This window comes from Neovison vison, chromosome X (genome assembly GCF_020171115.1).
Source record: "Neovison vison isolate M4711 chromosome X, ASM_NN_V1, whole genome shotgun sequence".
NCBI classification, from domain to species: domain Eukaryota; kingdom Metazoa; phylum Chordata; class Mammalia; order Carnivora; family Mustelidae; genus Neogale; species Neogale vison.
The window spans coordinates 75,844,898-75,865,779 of NC_058105.1; the positions used below are offsets into that span (position 1 = coordinate 75,844,898).

Genomic DNA, 20,882 nt, shown 5'->3' on the forward strand with positions numbered 1-20,882 from the left:
AATAAGTTATCATTTCAAATTTTAATAAAGAAATTAATCTAAATTTTCCTTTCTTATTCTTAGAAAACAAGTTGTACTAATTCATGCAAAAAAAAGAATATTTCAAGGATCTTGGTTTTAAGTTCTCGTTATATTACTAATGAAAACAGAGATAATCTTGGACAAGTCATTTTGCCTTTATGGGACTCAATTACTTTACCTATAAAATGCAGAAGTTGATTTAGAGTTACCATTTTTCAAAATTATTTTTTTAATCATTTCCCTAGAAAGAATGTTATAATAAGCCCTCACTCTTTATAGATGAAGGTGGAGATTTCTTAGTGGGAATAGCAGAAAGAAAATGGGCAGGCTAAGGCAATTTAGGGACCTGCCCATTTGTATGGCTGCCCCCTCAGACAAGGTGGTTAGCCGTGGAGCACCAGCAAGTAATCTTTCTCACTCTAAAGGCACATTTGAGAAACACAAGACCAGAATGTACCTAAAAGTCCTTTAAGTCTCAGGTCATCTAGGTGGTTCAGTGGATTAAGCCTCTGCCTTCGGCTCAGGTAATGATCTCGGGGTCCTAGGATCAAGCCCTGCATTGGGCTTTCTGCTCAGCAGGGAGCCTGCTTCCCCCTCTCTCTCTGCCTGCCTCTCTGCCTACTTGTGATCTCTCTCTCTCTCTGGCAAATAAATAAATAAAATGTTTTTTAAAAAGTCATTTAAGTTTCAAAACACAAAGGCAACTGCTGAATAGGAAAATATATTTACAAATGATATATCCAATAAGAAGTTAATATCCAATATATATAAAGAATTTATACAACTCACAGGGCACCAGGGTGGCTCAGTTAAGCATCTGACTCTTGACTTCAGCTCAGTTCATGGTCTTGGGGTTCTGGGATCAAGCCCTGTGTTGGGTTCTGTGCTCAGTAGGAAGTCTGCTGGAGAGTCTCTCTCTCTTTCTGCCCCTCCCCCTGCTCATGCTCTCTCTTTCCCTCTCTTTTTGGAAAATGAATAAGTGAATCTTTTAAAAAAATATAGAACTCAAGACCAAAGCCCAAAATCAAACAAATAATTTAAAAATGGACAGAGCAGGGGCACCTTGGTGGCTCAGTGGGTTAAGCCTCTGCCTTCAGCTCAGGTCATGATCTCAGGGTCCTGGGATCGAGTCCCGCATCGGGCTCTCTGCTCATCAGGGAGCCTGCTTCCTCCTCCCTCTCTGCCTGCTTGTGATCTCTCTCTGTCAAATAAATAAATAAAATATTTTTAAAAAATGGACAGAGCACATGAATAGACATTTTTCCAAAGAAGACATATGGTTGACCAAAGATACATGGAAATATGCTCAATGTGTCGCTAATCATCAGGGACATGCAAATCAAAACCACAGTAAGGTATCACCTCACACCTGTTAGAATAGCTAAAATAACAGAAGAAATAACAAGTGTTGGAGGGGATGTGTAGGAAAAAAGAAGCCTCATATACTCTTGGTGGGAATGAAACTTGGTGCAGCAAAACAGTATGGACTTCCTCAAAAAAAAAAAAAAAAGAATAAAATTACTATATAATCCAGAAATTTTACTACTGGTTATTTACACAAAGTAAATGAAAACACTAATTTGAAAAGGTGTTTTCACCCCTATGTTTATTGCAACAATATTTAGAATAACCGAGATATGAAAGCAGCCTAAGTAACCATCAATAGATGAATGAATTAGAAAGATATGGTATGCATATATAATGAAATATCACACAGCCAAAAAAGAGAATGAAATCTTGCCATTTACAGTAACATAGATGGACCTAAATACTATAATGCTAAGTGAAGTAAATCAGTCAGAGAAAGAAATATACCACATTATTTCTTACATATGTGGAATATAAGAAATAAAACAAAGAAAAAAGATTAAAAAATAAACTCTTAAAGACAGAAAACAAACTAGTGGCTGCCAGAGGGGAGGTAGGTAAAGGGAGGGATGAAATAAATAAAGTGGATCAAGACTATACTTACCTTGAGGAGCACTGAGCAATGTATGAAATTGTTGAATCATTACAGTACATCCATGAAATTAATTTAACACTGTATGTTAAATACACTTCAGTAACAAAAAAGAAATAAAAAAAGAATCCTAGTTTCAACTTCTGCCACCAACTCATACCTTTATTTATTTACCTAATCAATATTTCCAGGTTATAACTGTGTAAGGGCAATCACAAGGGCCTAGATGAGAGGTTCAGAGGGTCCCTCACAATTTAGTGTTGGAAACATAGTGTTTAAAGTCAGAAAGACTAGGGTTTGTATCTCATCTGGCTTATTCTGAACTTAAACATTCTGAGCCAGTGGTTCCTCACCTGTAAAATAGGAACAATAAAACTTCCATGAGTGAAACATTGTGAAGATTAAGGAAGCTTACATTTTCATGAACCTGAAGCACAGTGCTCAACACCTTAGGGACCTTCAACAAATGTATTACTTTTTCCATCCCATCTTCCCTACAGTGAAATTTACTGGTAACATAAGGTACTTAGTGAAAATAAAAAGCCATGGACAGTACCCTGGCATAACCAGCTTGCCTAATTTACCTCTTTACTTTACTTTACTTTACTTTAACTTTGCCCCTAATAGTTCTTTCAAATAAGAAACAAAAACAAAAAACAAAACGAACAAAAAAAGAAGCAAACAAACAAACAAAAAAACACCTATGGAAAAAGTAGAAATGTACAAGGAGAAAGGAGTTGTCTGCTGGAGACCAAACCTCTGAAACCACTACCTTCCCTTTACATACCTAGCACTGCTTCTGGCCAGCAGTATCCATCATGCCATTTTTTAAATTAGCATATAATGTATTATTTGTTTCAAGAATACAGGTGTGTGAATCATCAGTCTTACACAATTCAGAGAACTCACCATAGCACATAACCTTCCCAATGAGCATCACCAAGGGACTCCGTCCTTCCAACCCCCATCCCCTCCAGCAACCCTCAGTTTGTTTCCTGAGACTAAGAGTCTCTTTAGGTTTATCTCACTCACTGAACCAATCTTATTTAATTATTCCCTCCCTTCCACATGACCCCCCACACTGCCTCTCAAATTCCTCGTATCACTGATATCATATGATAATTGTCTCTCTGATGGACTTATTCCGATTAGCACAATACCCTATAGTTCCATTCACATCATTGCAAATGGCAAGATTCTGTTTTCTTTTTGGATGGCTGCATAGTATTCCATTGCATGCATCTATATGACATCTCATATAAAGGGCTATATGCATCTATATGCATGCAATGGAATTATATATATATGCATCTATATGCATGCAAATGAATTATATATATATGCATCTATATGCACAAACACACACACACACACAAGCACACACACACACACACACACACACAACTTCTTTATCCATTCATCTGTTGATGGAGATCTAGGCTCTTTCTACAGCTTGGCTATTGTGGACATTGCTGCTATAAACATTGCAGTGCTCGTGCCCCTTCGGATCACTACATTTGTATCTTTATGGTAAATATCCAGTAGTGCAATTGCTGGGTCATAGGGTAGCTCTATTTTCAACTACTTGAGGAAACTCCATACTGTTTTCCAGAGTGGTTTCACCAGTTGCATTCCCACCAACAGTGTAGGAGGTTTCCCCTTTCTCTGCATCCTCACCAATGCCTGTCATTTCCTGACTGGTTAATTTTACCCATTCTGACTGGTGTGAGGCGGTATCTCACCGGGGTTTTGATTTGTATTTCCCTGATGCTGAGTGATGTTGAGCATTTTTTCATGTGCCTGTTGGCCAACTGCATGCCTTTGCAGAAATGTCTGTTCATGTCTTCTGACCATTTCTTGATCAGATTATTTGTTCTTTGGGTGTTGAGTTTGATAAGTTCTTTATAGATTTTTGGATACTAGTCCTTTATATGAGATGTCATTTGCAAATATCTTCTCCCATTCTGTCAGTTGTGTTTTTGTTTTGTTGGCTGTTGCCTTTGCTGTGCAAAAGCTTTTGATCTTGATGAGGTCCGCATAGTTCATTTTTGTGCTTGCTTCCCTTGCCTTTGGTGATGTTTCTGGAAGAAGTAGCTGCAGCTGAGGTTGAAGAGGTTGCTGCCTGTGTTCTCCTCAAGGATTTTCATGGATTCCTGTCTCACGTTGAGGTCTTCCATCCATTTTGAGTCTTTTTTGTGTGTGTGCTGTAAGGAAATGGTCCAGTTTCATTCTTCTGCATGTGGCTGTCCAATTTTCCCAACCCATTTGCCCATTTGTTCAAGAGACCATCTTTTTTCCATTGGACGTTCTTTTCTGCTTTGTCAAAGATTAGTAGATTAGTAGATCTGAAGGTCCATTTCTGGGCTCTGTATTCTGTTCCCTTGATCTAATCTATATGTCTGCTTTTGTGCCAGTGCCATACTTTCTTGATGATGACAGCTTTGTAATAGAGCTTGAAGTCTGGAATTGTGATGCCACCAGCCTTGCTTTTCTTTTTCAACATCCTTTTGCCTATTTGGGTTCTTATCTGGTTCCATATAAATTTTAGGATTATTCGGTTCATTTCTTGGGGGAAAAGTTGATGGCATTTTGAGAGGGATTGCTTTAAATGTGAAGATTGCTCTAGGTATCATTGACATTTTCACAATGTCACATTTCTTCTTCCAATCCATGAGCATGGAACGTTTTCCCATTTCTTTGTGTCTTCTTCAATTTCTGTCATGAGTACTCTGTAGTTTTCAGAGTACAGATTATTTGCTTCTTTGGTAAGATTTATTCTTAGGTATCTTATGGCTTTGGGTGCAAGTGTAAATGGGACCAACACCTTAATTTCTCTTTCTTCTGTCTTGTTGGGGTATAGAAATGCAACTGATTTCTGTGCGTTGCTTTTTATATCCTGACACTTTACTGAATTCCTGTTTGAGTTCTAGCAGTTTTAGAGTGGAGTCTTTTGGGTTTTCCACATAAAGTATCATATCATCTGCAAAGAGTGAGAGTCTGACTTCTTCTTTGCTGATTCAGATGTCTTTTATTTCATTTTGTTGTCTGATCACTGAGGCTAGGACTTCTAGTATTATGTTGAATAACAGTGGTGATAGTGGGCAGCCCTGCCATGTTCCTGACCTTAGGGGAAAAGCTCTCAGTTTTTCCCCATTCAGAATGATATTCACTGTGGGTTTTTCACATAGATGGCTTTTATGCTATTGAGGTATGTACCCTCTATCCCTGCACCGTGAAGAGTTTGTTCAAGGAAGGATGCTGTACTTCATCAAGAGGTTTTTTTTTTTTTTTTCAGCACCTATTGAGAGTACCATATGGTTCTTCTTCTTTCTTTTATTAATGTACTGTGCAACATTGATTGATTTGCAGATGTTGAACCAACCTTGCAGCCCAGGAATAAATCTCACTTGGTCGTGGTAAATAATCCTTTCAGTGTACAGTTGAATTCTACTGGCTAGTATTTTGGTGAGAATTTTTGCATCCATGTTCATCAGGGATATTGGTCTGTAATTCTCCTTTTTCATGAGGTCTTTGTCTGGTTTTGGGATCAAGGTAATGCTGACCTCATAAAATGAGTTTGGAAGTTTTCCTTCCGTTATCTACTTTTTTTGGAAGAGTTTCAGAAGACTAGGTATTCTTCCGTAAATGTTTGGTAGAATTCCCCTGGGAAGCTGTCTGGCCCTGGGCTCTTGTTTCTTGGGAGATTTTTGATGACTGCTTCAATCTCCTTACTGGTTATAGGTCGGTCCAGGTTTTATATTTCTTCCTGGTTCAGTTTTTGTATTTATATGTCTCTAGGAATGCATCCATTTCTTCCATATTCTCAAATTTTCTGGCATATAGTTGCTCATAATATGTTCTTAAAATTGCTTGTATTTCTTTGGTGTTGGTTGTGGTCTCTCCTCTTTCATTCATGATTTTATTTATTTGAGTCCTTTCTGTTTTCTTTTTGATAAATCTGGCCAGGGGGTTGTCAATATTATTAATTCTTTCAATGAACTCAGCTCCTAGATTCGTTGCTCTGTTCGATTGTTCTTTTGGTTTCTATTTCATTGATTTCTGCTCTGATCTTTATAATTTCTCTTCTCCTGCTGGGTTTAGGCTTTGTTTACTGTTCTTTCTCCAGCTCTTTTATGTATAGGGTTAGGTTGTGTATTTGAGACCTTCCTGGTTTGCTGAGAAAGGCTTTCATGGCTACATACTTTCCTCCCAGGACCGCCTTTCCTGCATCCCAAAGACTTTGAACAGCCGTGTTTTCATTTTCACTTGTTTCCATGATTTTTTTTAAATTCTTCTTTAATTTCCTGGTTGACTCATTCATTCTTCAGTAGGATGACCTTTAGCCTCCATGTATTTGAGTTCTTTCCAACTGTCCTCTTGTGGTTGAGTTCTAGTTTCAAAGCACTGTGGTCCAAAAATATGCAGGGAATGATCCCAGTCTTTTGGTACCAGTTGAGACCTGATTTGTGACCCAGGATGTGCTCTCTTCCAGAGAATGTTCCATGCGCACTAGAGAAGAACTAGTGCATTCTGTTGTTTTGGGATGGAATGTTCTGAATATATCTGTGATGTCCATCTGTTCCAGTGTATCATATAAAGCCTTTATTTCCTTGTTGATCTTTTGCTTGGATGATATGTCCATTTCAGTGAGGGGGTGTTAATGTCCCCTACTATTATTGTATTATTGTCAATGTGTTCCTTTGATTTTGTTATTAATTGGTTTATATAATTGGTTCCTCCCATGTTAATGGCATAAATATTTAAAACTGTAAGATCTTCTTGTCGGGCAGACCCTTTAGATATGATATAATGTCCTTCCTCATCTCTTATTATAGTATTTGGTTTAAAAATCTAGTTTGTCTGGTATAAGGTTTGCCACCTCAAGTTTCTTTTGATGTCCATTAGCATGGTATATTGTTTTCCATTCCCTCACTTTAAATCTGGAGGTGTCTTTGGGTCTAAAATGAGCTTCTTGTAGACAGCATATGGATGGGTCTTGTCTTGTTTTGTTTTGTTTTAATCCATTCTGATACCTTGTGTCTTTTGATTGGGACATTTAACCCATTTACATTCAGGGTAACTATTGAAAGATATGAAATTAGTGACACTATATATTGCCAGTAAGGTGACCATTACTGTATATTGTCTCTGTTCCTTTCTGGTCTGTTACTTTTAGTCTCTCTCCTTGCTTAGAGGATCCCCTTCAATATCTCCTGTAAGGCTGGTTTGGTGTTGGCAAATTCTTTTAGATTTTGTTTGGCCTGGAAGCTTTTTACCTCTCCTTCTATTTTCAATGAGAGCTTAGCTGGATATAGTATTCTTGACTCAATATTTTTCTTGTTTGGTGCTCTGAATATATCATGCCAATCCTTTCTGGCCTGCCAGGTGTCCGTGGATAGGTCTGCTGTCAATCTAATATTTCTACCTTTGTAGTTTATAGGTCTCTTTTCACGAGGTGCTTTCAGGATTTTCTCTTTGTCTCTGAGACTTGTAAGCTTTACTATTGGATGACGAAGTGTTGACCTATGTTTATTGATTTTGAGGGGGCTCACTGTGCCTCCCGGATTTTGATGCTTGCTTCCTTCCCCAAATTAGGGAAATTCTCTGCTATAATTTCTTCAATATACCTTCTTTCCCCCACCCTTTCTTCTTCTTCTTCTGGGATCCCAATTATTCTAATATTGTTTTATTTTTTTCTTATGGTATCACTTATCTCTCAATTTCTCCCTTCCTGATCGAGTAGTTGTTTCACTCTCTTTTTCTCAGATTCCTTATTCTCCATCATTTGGTATTCTCTATCACCAATTCTCTCTTCTGCCTCATTTATCCTAGCAGTAGGAGCCTCAGTTTTTTATTGCACCTCATTAATAGCTTTTTTGATTTCTACTTGGTTGTATTTTTTTTCTTTTATTTCTCCCAAAATCGCTTTTATTTTTCCAGAATGGGATTCCCTTGAATATTCTATGCTTTTTTCAAGCCCAGATAGTATCTTTATAATCATCATTCTGGACTCTAGTTCTGACATCTTACTAATATCTGTATCAGTTAGGTCCCCTGCTGTCGGTACTGCCTCTTCGTTTTTTTGTTCTGTTTTGTTTTGTTTTCGGTGAGTTTTCCAGCCTTGTTATTTTGTCCGGAGAAGAATAGATGAATGAGAGAGCAAAGTTTTAAAAGGGTAACAACAACGACCTCAGAAAAATATATATTTACCAAATCAGAAGGGACCCAATACTGGGGAAAGAAGAAAGGAAAAAAATATATATATATGAGTAGGCTGGTTAATAGAACAGAGCCACACACTTGATTTTGGGTTAATTTTGATCTGTTAGAAGAATCTGCCTCCCATAATTTTAAAGAAGGAAAAACATATATATTTATATGTATACATATATATGTGTAAGAGTAAGCATATACATGTACATACACATATGTATGTATGTGTAAAATTGATGAAAGGATAGACTATGACTCAGAAGATGAAAATTTAAAAAATATATATTTTTGAAAAGGAATTGATAAGTTGGTTGATTTAAAAAAATGAGAATGTCGGGGCGCCTGGGTGACTCAGTGGGTTAAAGCCTCTGCCTTCAGCTTAGGTCATGATTGCAGGGTCCTGGGATCGAGCCCCACATCAGGCTCTCTCTTCAGTGGGGAGCGTGCTTCCTCCACTCTCTCTGCCTACTTGTGATCTCTGTCTGTCAAATGAATAAATACAATCTTTAATTTTTTTAAATGAGAATGTGATTAGGCTGGACATTAGAACAAAGCCATACTCGGGAATATTTTTGGCTGTTGGAAGAAACTATCCCAAAATTTTAAAGAAAGAAAATCTTACATGTATATAAAAATAAGGTTAAATACAATGAAGGGATAGAATGTGACTATAAAAATGAAAATTAAAAAAAATATTTTAAAAGGCAATGATATGATAAAATGGTTAAAATAGGTTAAAATAGGAATGAGGAAAAAATAGAAAAAGGAAAAAATAAGGAAAAATTTAAAAATTTAGCTTTGAAAGACAAAAGAATTATGGGGTGGGGGGACACATAAGTTCTATGTAACTGTATTCCCCTACCACTGGTGTTTTGCAGTTTTCATTAATCAGCAAATTTGGTCTTAGCTGGATGCTTTTGCTGATATTATTGGGGGGGGCATTGCAGTGACTGTCAAATATTTTTGCCCAATGCGGAATTGCACTTCCCTTGCCAGGGGCCAGACTAAACAATTTGCTCGAGTTTGCTCTCAGTAGATTTTGTTCCCCGAATGCTTTCTGTATAGCTTTGGAGGACAAGAATGTAGATGGCAGCCTCCCAATCTCTGACCCAGAGGAGCCAAGAGCTCAAGGTCCTACTCTTCAGTGCATCCTCAGGGAAAAACAATCACTCTTGTATCCCTGTTCTCTCACCACACTCTGTGGTCAGCCAGCCTGTGACCAAGTGTTTCTATATCTGGCACATGGTCCCATTTGGAATCTCCAATCCCAGCAGATTCTTGCAGTGTGCCCCTGCACTGCTCCTCCTGGTGGAGAAGGGAAAGGGGTCTCCCTGTATCTGCCACTTGTGGGGTCCCTTCTTGAAGAGTGGTCTGAAGGTGCCTCATATCATGGTTTAAGGTAATCCTGAGCTGAGAGCCCACTCCTCAGCTCCATCTCTGCAGCTGGCTTCCCCACTCCAAGACTTGGGTGTTTGCCATACTCAGGCACCCCGGTCTTTCTGTGACCCTGCAGACCCTGAGACCAACTGTCCTAGCGAGGGCTTCACCCCCTGATTAGCCTCTGGAGCAATGTCCTTCAGTGGAACTCGCTTCTAAAAGTTCTGATTTTGTGCTCTGCTGATTTACCATTTGCAAGGAGCCGGCCCCTCCCCAACCATGGTCTATCATTCAGTATATTGCCTCAGATTCACTTTTCCACAGGTCCTTCCTTCCAGAAAGCAGATGCTTTCCTGTTCATAGAATTGCGTCTATTCTTTTCTTTGATCTCCCGTTGAATTTGTAGGTGTTCAGAATGGTTTGATAACTATCTAACTGAATTTCTGAGACCAAACAAAATTTAGGTTTCCTACTCCTCTGCCATCTTGCTCCTCCCCCTCTCTATCCCCAATATTTTGAAATAATAGTTAACATCTATTAAGCTTTTACTATTTTTCAGGCACTGTCCTAAGCTCTTTATATATTTTAATTTTTTTAGTCATCATTATCGTGTCTGAACTTGGTACTATGATTATGTCCATTTTACAGATGGGGAAATTGTGCTTAAAGTAGTTAAGTAACTGGTTCAAATTCCCACAGATGTGTAAGTAACAATATGGGCATTTAATCACGTCATCCCAGCTCTAGCATTTGTGACCTTAACAACTATACTATAAGATCTCACATATATAGCAAGATGATGCAAAGTCAGGCCATACAGACTGGGATTTAATCACTTAAAAAGAGTCAGTCCATATTTGATTGTCTCCCCATTACTATATATTAGGTTGAACTGTTTGAACTTGGGTTTTTTTGGAGGTTAAAAGTGGTCAAATATTAGCATTTTATATGTTTTTTTTCAATTTATTTATTTTCAGAAAAACAGTATTCATTATTTTTTCACCACAGCCAGTGCTCCATGCAAGCCGTGCCCTCTATAATACCCACCACCTGGTACCCCAACCTCCCACCCCCCCGCCACTTCAAACCCCTCAGATTGTTTTTCAGAGTCCATAGTCTCTCATAGTTCACCTCCCCTTCCAATTTACCCAAATTCCCTACTCCTCTCTAACGCCCCTTGTCCTCCATGCTATTGGTTATGCTCCACAAATAAGTGAAACCATATGATAACTGACTCTCTCTGCTTGACTATTTCACTCAGCATAATCTCTTCCAGTCCGTCCATGTTGCTACAAAAGTTGGGTATTCATCCTTTCTGATGGCGGCATAATACGCCATAGTGTATATGGACCACATCTTCCTTATCCATTCATCCGTTGAAGGGCATCCTGGTTCTTTCCATAGTTTGGCGACTGTGGCCATTGCTGCTATAAACATTGGGGTACAGATGGCCCTTCTTTTCATGACATCTGTATCTTTGGGGTAAATACCCAGGAGTGCAATTGCACAGTCGTAGGGAAGCTCTATTTTTCATTTCTTGAGGAATCTCCACACTGTTCTCCAAAGAGGCTGCACCAACTTGCATTCCCACCAACAGTGGAAGAGGGTTCCCCTTTCTCCACATCCTCTCCAACACATGGTGTTTCCTGTTTTGTTAATTTTGGCCATTCTAACTGGTGTAAGGTGATATCTCAATGTGGTTTAAATTTGAATCTCCCTGAGGGCTAATGATGATGAGCATTTTTTCATGTGTCTGATAGCCATTTGTATGTCTTGATTGGAGAAGTGTCTGTTCATATCTTCTGCCCATTTTTTGATGTGTTTTTCTGTTTCGTGTGGATTGAGTTTGAGGAGTTCATTATAGATCCTGGATATCAACCTTTTGTCTGTACTGTCATTTGCAAATATCTTCTCCCATTCCGTGGGTTGCCTCTTTGCTTTTTGACACACAGCACCATTTATTGAAGAGACTGTCTTTTTTCCACTGTATATTTTTTCATGTTTTGTCGAAGATTAATTGACCATAGAGTTGAGGGTCCATATCTGGGCTGTCTACTCCGTTCCACTGGTCTATGTGTCTGTTTTTATGCCAGTACCATGCTGTCTTGGTGATCACAGCTTTGTAATAAAGCTTGAAATCAGGTAAGGTGATGCCGCATGCTTTATTTTTGGTTTTCAACATTTCCTTAGCGATTCGGGGTCTCTTCTGATTCCATACAAATTTTAGGATTATTTGCTCCAGCTCTTTGAAGAATGCCGGTGGAATTTTGATCGGAATGGCATTTAAAGTATAGATTGCTATAGGCAGTATGAGAATGAAGACACTTCGGTCCAAAACCTATGGGATACAGCAAAGGCGGTCCTAAGGGGAAAATATATAGCCATCCAAGCCTTGCTCAAAAAAATTGAAAAATCCAGAACACACCAGCTGTTTCTACATCTTAAAGAACTGGAGGATCAACAACAAATCAAACCAACTCCACACATAAGAAGGGAAATCATCAACATTAGAGCTGAGATCAATGAGGGAGAAACCAGAGAACAGTAGAACGTATCAATGAAACTAGAAGCTGGTTTTTTGAAAGAATCAATAAGATCGATAAGCCACTGGCTACACTAATCTGAAAGAAAAGAGAGAAAGCCCAAATTAATAAAATTATGAATGAAAAGGGAGAGATCACAACTAACACCAAGGAAGTAGAAACAATCATCAGAAGTTATTACGAACAGTTATATGCCAATAAGCTTAGCAACCTAGATGAAATGGATGCATTCCTGGAAAAATATAAACGACCAAAATTGAACCAGGAAGAAATCGACAACCTGAATAGACCGATATCTAATAACGAGATTGAAGCAGTGATCAAAAACCTCCCAAAAAACAAGAGCCCAGGACCTGATGGAATCCCTGGGGAATTCTACCAAACCTTCAAAGAAGAAATAACACCTATTCTCCTGAAGCTGTTTCAAAAAATTGAAGCAGAAGGAAAACTTCCAGACTCTTTCTATGAAGCCAGCATTACCCTGATCCACAAACCAGGCAAGGACCCTACCAAAAAGGAGAATTTCAGACCAATATCACTGATGAATATGGATGCTAAGATTCTCAACAAGATCCTAGCCAACAGGATCCAACAGCACATTAAAAAGATTATTCACCATGATCAGGTGGGATTCATCCCTGGGCTACAAGGATGGTTCAACATTCGCAAATCAATCAATGTGATACAACAAATTAATATGAGAAGAGAGAAGAACCACATGGTCCTCTCAATTGATGCAGAAAAAGCATTTGACAAAATCCAACATCCGTTCCTGATTAAAATGCTTCAAAGTATAGGGATAGAGGGAACATTCCTGAACCTCATCAAATCTATCTATGAAAGACCCACAGCAAATATCATCCTCAATGGGAAAAAGCTTGCAGCCTTCCCATTGAGATCAGGAACAAGACAAGGATGCCCACTTTCACCACTCTTGTTCAACATAGTATTAGAAGTCCTAGCAACAGCAATCAGACAACAGAGAGAAATAAAAGGTATCCAAATTGGTAATGAAGAAGTCAAACTCTCTCTCTTCGCAGATGACATGATTCTTTATGTGGAAAACCCAAAAGACTCCACCCCCAAACTACTAGAACTCATACAGCAATTCATCAGCGTGGCAGGATACAAAGTCAATGTGCAGAATTCAGTGGCTTTCTTATACACTAAGAATGAAAACACAGAAAGGGAAATCAGAGAATCGATTCCATTTACTATAGCACCAAGAACCATAAGATACCTGGGAATAAACCTAACTAAAGAGGTAAAGGATCTGTACTTGAGGAACTACAGAACACTCATGAAAGAAATTGAAGAAGACCCAAAAAGATGGAAGACCATTCCATGCTCTTGGATCGGAAGAATAAACATTGTTAAAATGTCTATACTGCCTAGAGCATTTTATATGTTTTATTTTTTTTACAGTTTTTTGTTTATTTATTTGAGATAGACACACACACAGAGATAGAGAGAGAGAGAGAGAGGGAGCAAACAGGGGAAGGAGCAGAGGGAGAGGGAGAAGCAGACCCCCCACTGAGCAGGGAGCCCAATGCAAGGGTCAATCTCAGGACCCTGGGATCACGACCCAAGCCAAAGGCAGACACTTAACTGACTAAGCCACCCAGGTGCCCCAATTTTATATGCCTTAATTTAATGCTTCCCATTGTCTAAAAGTTAGACTCTAACCTTCTGTGTTTTGGTCAGTACAATCTCATTTTCTCTTGTTTTGCTTTAAACAAAAAATCGACATTTCTGGTCAGCTTCTTCGGGAAAGGAACTCTCCAGAGGTTTAAAGATGGTGGCAAAATTCTGAGTCTTTCTCTTCTTCCTTCCCAGAGTAGCTTCCAGCTTCCTAAAATCTGACAAGAACCAGATAGGGAGCAGTTACAAGAAAACCATTTACAAGGAATACAGAGATGGCTCATACATGGATGAAATGGTCCAGCCAGCTTGGTTGGGTTTCTTGGGACCAGTGTTGCAGGCTGAGGTGGGAGATGTCATCATTATCCACCTGAAGAATTTTGCCTCTCGCCCCTACACCATACACCCCCATGGCGTTTTCTATGAAAAGGACTCAGAAGGTAAATCAGACCACCCTTTCTTTCTCCCTTTCACAATAGATACTGCATTTCTTTTACTAACATTTAAGAGAGAGGAGCTAGGAATGAAAATAGACTTTTTTCCTCTTTATTGATCTAAGGTGGCAGGGACATTCCCAGAAAAACTGATAACTAATGTTATCACTTCTGCTGTTCATATGTTGTGGTTCTGGACAAGCCACTTCCCCTCTTTGGGCCTCGTATCTTTCATTAGGTATATGGAGATTCAATCTGCCTTTTATTTCCATAAAATAATTGGCTGTTCTTTGGAAAGACGAGAGTGTGCTGTGAATATAAAGGGACACTATTCCAGTATCATGGTCTTCTGAAAGGTCCATTTCTTTTTCTTAAGAGCAGTTTACTAATCTGTATCTCCCACCCAGTGGCCTATAATAATGACACAACAGTGAGTGACTAAAGTATAAAGGGAATCCAGGTTTTGACTGGGCCACTAATTCCTGTATAGCCTTGGACAAGTTACTTTTCCTGTTTTCTCCTCCATAAAAAGGGTAAGTGGACCAACTGATCATTAAGTTGGCTTCATGTTTTTTAATTTAAATTCTACTATAGTTAACGTATAGTGTTGTATTAGTTTCAGATATACAATACAGTGATTCAACAATTCCATACCTCAAGTGGTGCTCATCACAAGTGCCCTCCTCAATTTTTATCACCTATTTCACCCATCTCCCTACCCACCTCTCCTCTGGTAATCATCAGTTTGTTCCCTGTAGCTAAGAGGTTTATAGCTATTTCTTGGTTTGTCTTTTTTTTCCCCTTTGCTCATTTGATCTATGTCTTAAATTCTACATGTAAGTGAAATTATATGGTATTTTTCTTTCTCTGATTGACTTATTTTGCTTAACATAATACTCTCTAGCTCCACTCACGTCATTGCAAATGGCAAGATTTCATTCTTTTGTATGACTAAATTATATTCCATTGTATATATATATACACCACACCCTTATCCGTTCATCAATGGATAGACACTTAGCTTGCTTCCATAATTTGGCTATTGTAAATCATGTTGTCATAAACATAGGGGTGTTGGTACCCCCTCCGAATTAGTATTTTGTGTTTTGGAGGGTAAATACCCAGTGGTGTAATTGCTGGATCATAGAGTAGTTCTATTTTTAATGTTAGGAGGAACTTAGTTTGGCTTTAGATTACAGGGTGATGGATATTAAGGATGGCTTGTGTTGTGATGTGCACTGGGTATTACACATTACTAATGCACCATTGGACACTACATCAAAAACTAATGTGGCTAACTGAACATTATATATATATATATGTGTGTGTGTGTGTGTGTGTGTGTGTGTGTGTGTAATCTTTTAAAAAGATTGAGATTCTGTAATTGCTTTCTGTTTTCCAAAGTGAGTGCTTGATGGGGGGAAATTCTGTTTTCTTTCTCACTTGTTTGCCACTGGTTTTATACTAGGATACTACTGGTTCAGGCTGTGAAGCACTTTCCATGGCCATGGCTCCTTCTCCAATGGTTGTCACCTTTCTACCCATTGTTGATGTGAGGTCTGGGATTCTTCAGCTGTATATTACCTGAATGTGTATCCTCAGGTTGTGAGGGCCACTGTCCCATATGTCAGCCCTCTCTTGGCTTCTATATATGCCAGGCTCCCTCTCACTCACCCTGAGACTGGGCATGTGCAATTTCATTTTCTAGGCTCTTTATACCCAGATGGCTCCTCTGGTCGGTTAAAAGCTGATGACTCTGTTCCTCCGGGAGGCAGTCACATTTACAACTGGACCATTCCAGAAGGACATGCACCCACTGATGCTGACCCAGCATGCCTCACCTGGATCTACCATTCTCATGTAGATGCTCCACGAGACATTGCAACTGGCCTCATTGGACCCCTTATCACATGTAAAAGAGGTACAGGCCTCACAGGGATCTATTGAGATGCAGTGTGGGATATCTACAGGAAACAGTGATGTAGCTGAATCACTTACATACTAAACAGCAACCTGAAGGGGTGTTAATTCAGTGCCCTTGTTTATTAGCAGGAATAAACCCTGCTAAATTTATTCCACTATTTTCCCTACTTCATTACCTTTTAAAAATTTTGATAGTTTCCCAATTTCATTTTAAAACATCGAGGTAGTAATTATGGGAGTCAAATCACAGAAACAAAGTGTGTGATAGGAGTTTAAGTATGGTTAGGATCAAAAGTGTAGCCATTGGGATCGGGGGAGTACTGGGGAACTTCATTGGACATATGGTATGTTTAAGTATTGTCAGACCTGGAAGACCTGGGTGTTGTAGGAGAATGGTTAGATTAAGGCCCTGGGTTGAAGATACAGGCAGGCATGGTGGGTGGGAATTATTCTAGGTCCTATACATCCAATCTTCAAGTCCTAGGCTCAACTGAATTGTGTTTAACTGGGGAAATAGAAATTAGGGGCAGAAGGCCTTATCTGCTTTTCTGTTGACAAAAGACTCCTCAGGCCCCATCTTTCTATTTACTTTTGTGAGTACCCCTTGAAAGTTGCTGGTACTAAGGAGAGAAGTTTCTCAAAAGCACATTTCTTACTTACTCTAGGTACTCTAGATGAGAATTACCCTCGACAGCGGAAGGATGTGGATAATGATTTCTTCCTGTTCTTCAGTGTGGTAGATGAGAACCTTAGCTGGCATATTGATGAGAACATTGTCACTTACTGCTCAGATCCTACCTCAGTAGACAAAGAAGATGCAGCCTTTCAGGAAAGCAATAGAATGCATGGTGAGCTGGGAGAGGGTGGCCACGCCATGACAGTAAAGACTGATGGAAGGTTTACACTGGGCCTAGCATTTGGTGGGTACTTCCATATATCTCATAAGAACTAAAAGTAGTAGGTACCTCTTCCCTGTTTTTAGCCCTCACAGGAACTAGGTACTAGTTAAGTACTAGGTAACTTTTCCTTGTTTTTCCTATGAGGAAATTGAGGCTCCAGGATTACAGAACAGAAAAAAAAATGCACAGCTAAAATTCCAACACTGATCTGTCTGACTGCAGAGAGGTGCTCTTGCCATTAGGTATCTTGCCTAGGTTATTGATTTCAAAGTCATGTACTTTATTCCCAGTCCCTCAGGGTGAAGGTTGCCCCCTTATATAGTTAGTCAGTACTTCTTTGTCCTATAAAGTTTGGGATAATTTCCATCTTTTGGGGGGAAAATTGTTGGCTGTAAGGAAGTTGTTCACTGCAATTAAATTTAAAACAAACTAAAGACACAAAAGCCCTGAGGCATGGGTAGATAACTGATTTTAGTAGTACAAACAAATTGATTTTATTTTTTGTTTAATTAAGAAAGAAATTTATGTCCCTTTGGTGCCAGAGATGGTCTCAAAGCCAGGCAATCCCAAAGGAAGGTGAAAACTCAGAGGGAAGATGTAAAGGATGGTTTCAACAGCTCCAGTTTCTCTTGGGTTTTACACAAATTACCTTTGATAACCATGGTAATTAGCTAACTTGAAAATTCTCCTATGGAAATTTCAGAAGGAAATTGGCCTGGAAGGGAAGAATGACTTGCAAAACAAATCCCATTCATTAGAAAGCTTCCTCATATTGCTGGATTGGAATCTTGGTTCTACTACTTAACAGCTCTGTGGCCTTGGGAGAGAAGTAAATTCACTGCTCTGGGCCTTGGTTGTCTCACTCTTTACTTGAGATCAATGATATCTGCCTATTTTACCAGGCTGTTCAGGAGATTTTAAATTAAATAAGGTATATAGTCAGTACAGTATGCTTTTTAAAAAAATTCATCTGAATGGATGGCAGATGGCAAATCTCCCATCTCCTAACTCTGATATTTTCTTTGGATTTTCCTTTGTAGCAATCAATGGATTTGTCTTTGGGAACTTACCAGATCTAAGCATGTGTGCACAGAAGCGTGTGGCATGGCACTTATTTGGCATGGGCAATGAAGTAGATGTCCACACAGCTTTCTTCCACGGGCAGATACTGACCATCCGGGGCCACCGCACTGATGTGGCTCACATCTTTCCAGCCACCTTTGTGACTGCTGAGATGGTGCCTCAGGAACCTGGCACATGGTTGATTAGCTGTCAAGTGAACAGTCACTTGCAAGGTGAGATCCAACATATTTGACACTTGAAGTATAGAAAGGAGATGGCATTAATAATCATCAGGAGCTGAAGCCATAAGATAGGTCTTTCAGATGAGCCAGCTAGACATAAAGGATGAAATATTAGATTGCAGTTTGGGGACCTAGCCAGACTTTCCCCTGGATCAGCCATTAACTGGCACGGTGACCTCAGGAACATTTCTCTGGGTTTTATCTCCCTCATCTCTAACATAAGATGGTATAGAGATGAATAATCAGATTTTTAAATTGTTCTTCTTTGCTCAGAATGCTTAGGAATTAAGACCTGGAGGTATTTGCTGCTAATTAAATGGAGGGAAGGAGAGACTGAAGTACTTGAAGCCTTCTTTGGGAGACCATAGAGTCTTGTGGGCAAATAGTGACACTCTAGTTGGGACCCAATAGTAATAGGGGCAGAAGGTTTGTGTTTTGAGAGTGAAAATTGTTGAAGTAATGGCATAGTGCATCTAGGAACCTCAGAGGAGAGGCAGAATGTATGAGACAATGAAAAGAACACTAGGCAAGGGATTAGGAGGTTTGAGTTATTATCATCTCAGCTCTCTGAAAAACTCACTGTAGGACTTTGTATAAGTCCCTTCCCATGTATAAGCCTCATTTGCCACATCTCTAAAATGAGGGTTTTGGTCTAAATAATCACTAAGACCCTTGTTAGCTCTTAATTTCTAGAATTACTTGATATACAATAAATTAGGTAGGTGTCAGGAAAGTACTATGTGTATATGAAAGTAGATTTGAGTAGAGATTTGAGGTAAGGAGTTATAGACTAGTAGGATAATGAGTCCGTGGTGGTAGGTTTGACCAACAGAGGCCACTTACCCATGCTCCATCATCCAGGGCTCTCCCTTGGTCCTAAAGATACCTGGGTAAGAGGGTATGAATGAATATGGATGGAGGTTAGGGATGCAGCACAATAGTGAAACAAATATGGGTCTTAGGGTTTGCCAGGTAAGCCTGAATTCAAATCTTCATTCTACCAGTGGTTTAATTAACTTTGGTAACTCATATAGCTTCTCTGAAAGAAGAAAATGTGCTTTTAAATTTGGCATTAAAAAATAGGAGATTAAGCCTCAGTTTCACCACTGACTAGTCGTTTAAATTTGGGCAAGTTATTTAACCTCTTTGATCTTTTGCTTTCTTCGTCTGCAAGAGGGGACATTAAAAGTCCATTTCACATGATGGTTATGAGGATCAAAGGATATATAAAGCACCTGGCACAAGGCTTGGCATGTAGCACATATTTAACAAAAGAATGATATTATTTTTTCCTCCTTTTTTTAACCTCAATTTCTAATTTGCAATTTTCAAATTTTCTTGGGATGATGTGAGACTCAAACGTCTCACATCAAATAGTATACCTGAATGACCTATATAAGTTGCCAAGAAAATATAAGGCAGTATCATCTATTATCCCTCTGCCTTGATGTACATTTTTCCACATTTGGAGGTACTATTTAGAATGCAAATTTTCCTGACATTCCCAAGTCTGAAGTTTCATTGCCATGTATAGAAGATGTTCCATTATTTGGGGAGCTTCCCACTTTACATGTAACTTACTCCTTTTTTTTTTCTTACTCCCCCTTTTTAAAATGTGGTGCTTCTACCAGTCCAGTGTGATAGACATCCCTATTCTCTCATTTACAAAACAGGGGTTACAGTTCAACTCTAGGAAGTGACTGGCCAAAAGTCCTACAGAAATTGATAACAATTAGACTGGAACCCAAGTGTTCTGAGTTCAAACGCTGACGTTGCTACAATGTAAGCCTTTTGCAGAAGCAGGAATGACGATCTGGTAAATGAGTCAGTTGTGCTTAGCAGGTAAAGGTACTTGAATTCCCACATAGCCTCCCTTTCTCTTAGCTAGGTTCTTGAGGAGTGAGAGAAAGTGGCCTAGTGAAATGTGGGAGGGAAAAACATTAGAATGGAAAAGATGGGTCATCTGGCTACAAAACCTGTTGGGTGGAATGGAGCCAGCCATGATGTTTTTCCTCCAGATGGCATGCAAGCACTCTACAAGGTCAAATCTTGCTCCACGACCCCCCCTATGAACCAACTCACAGGCAAAGTTCGGCAGTACTTCATTGAGGCCCATGAGATTCTATGGAACTATGGCCCAATGGGGCATGATGGGAGTACTGGGAAGAATTTGAGGGAACCGGGCAGGTAAGAGACAGTGAGCTTCCTCCCCCTCCCTGGGGCCCAGCCCAACACCTATTAATTACTACCTCTCAAATCTCTCACTTCACTTGGGGGTTGCAATCATTGTCTGCTTGGACTTGCATAACAACTGTTAGCCAAATTCTTGTGGTCCCCCGGAGAGTGTGCTCTTGAATTTCTGTAGGGTTATGTCACATCCTCAGCAAGGGGTTCAAGCACAGTTTGAGATAGCTTCTGCTATGATCCCAGGCTTCATTAAGAAAATAAGACCCAAAAGAAACCAGAAGAGTTGAAATGGCATTTATCCAACTCTCCTTTATTTTACTCATTGTTTACCTCATTTCCCCTTCCTTTCTTTTCTATAATATGAAAGAGGTATTTGAGCA

General features: G+C 39.3%; 1 protein-coding gene across 1 annotated transcript in view; it reads left to right on the forward strand.

Moving 5' to 3' along the window:
• The first annotated feature begins 340 nt into the window (after positions 1-340).
• Positions 341-20,882, forward strand: part of LOC122896620 (hephaestin-like) — a 37,432-nt gene continuing 16,890 nt past the window's right edge. The window contains exons 1-7 of the mRNA XM_044234726.1: positions 341-425; positions 9,260-9,593; positions 13,951-14,195; positions 15,898-16,110; positions 16,778-16,960; positions 18,052-18,306; positions 20,334-20,502. Of these exons, the coding sequence (XP_044090661.1) occupies positions 341-425; positions 9,260-9,593; positions 13,951-14,195; positions 15,898-16,110; positions 16,778-16,960; positions 18,052-18,306; positions 20,334-20,502 (1,484 nt within the window). The remainder of the gene's footprint in view (positions 426-9,259; positions 9,594-13,950; positions 14,196-15,897; positions 16,111-16,777; positions 16,961-18,051; positions 18,307-20,333; positions 20,503-20,882) is intronic.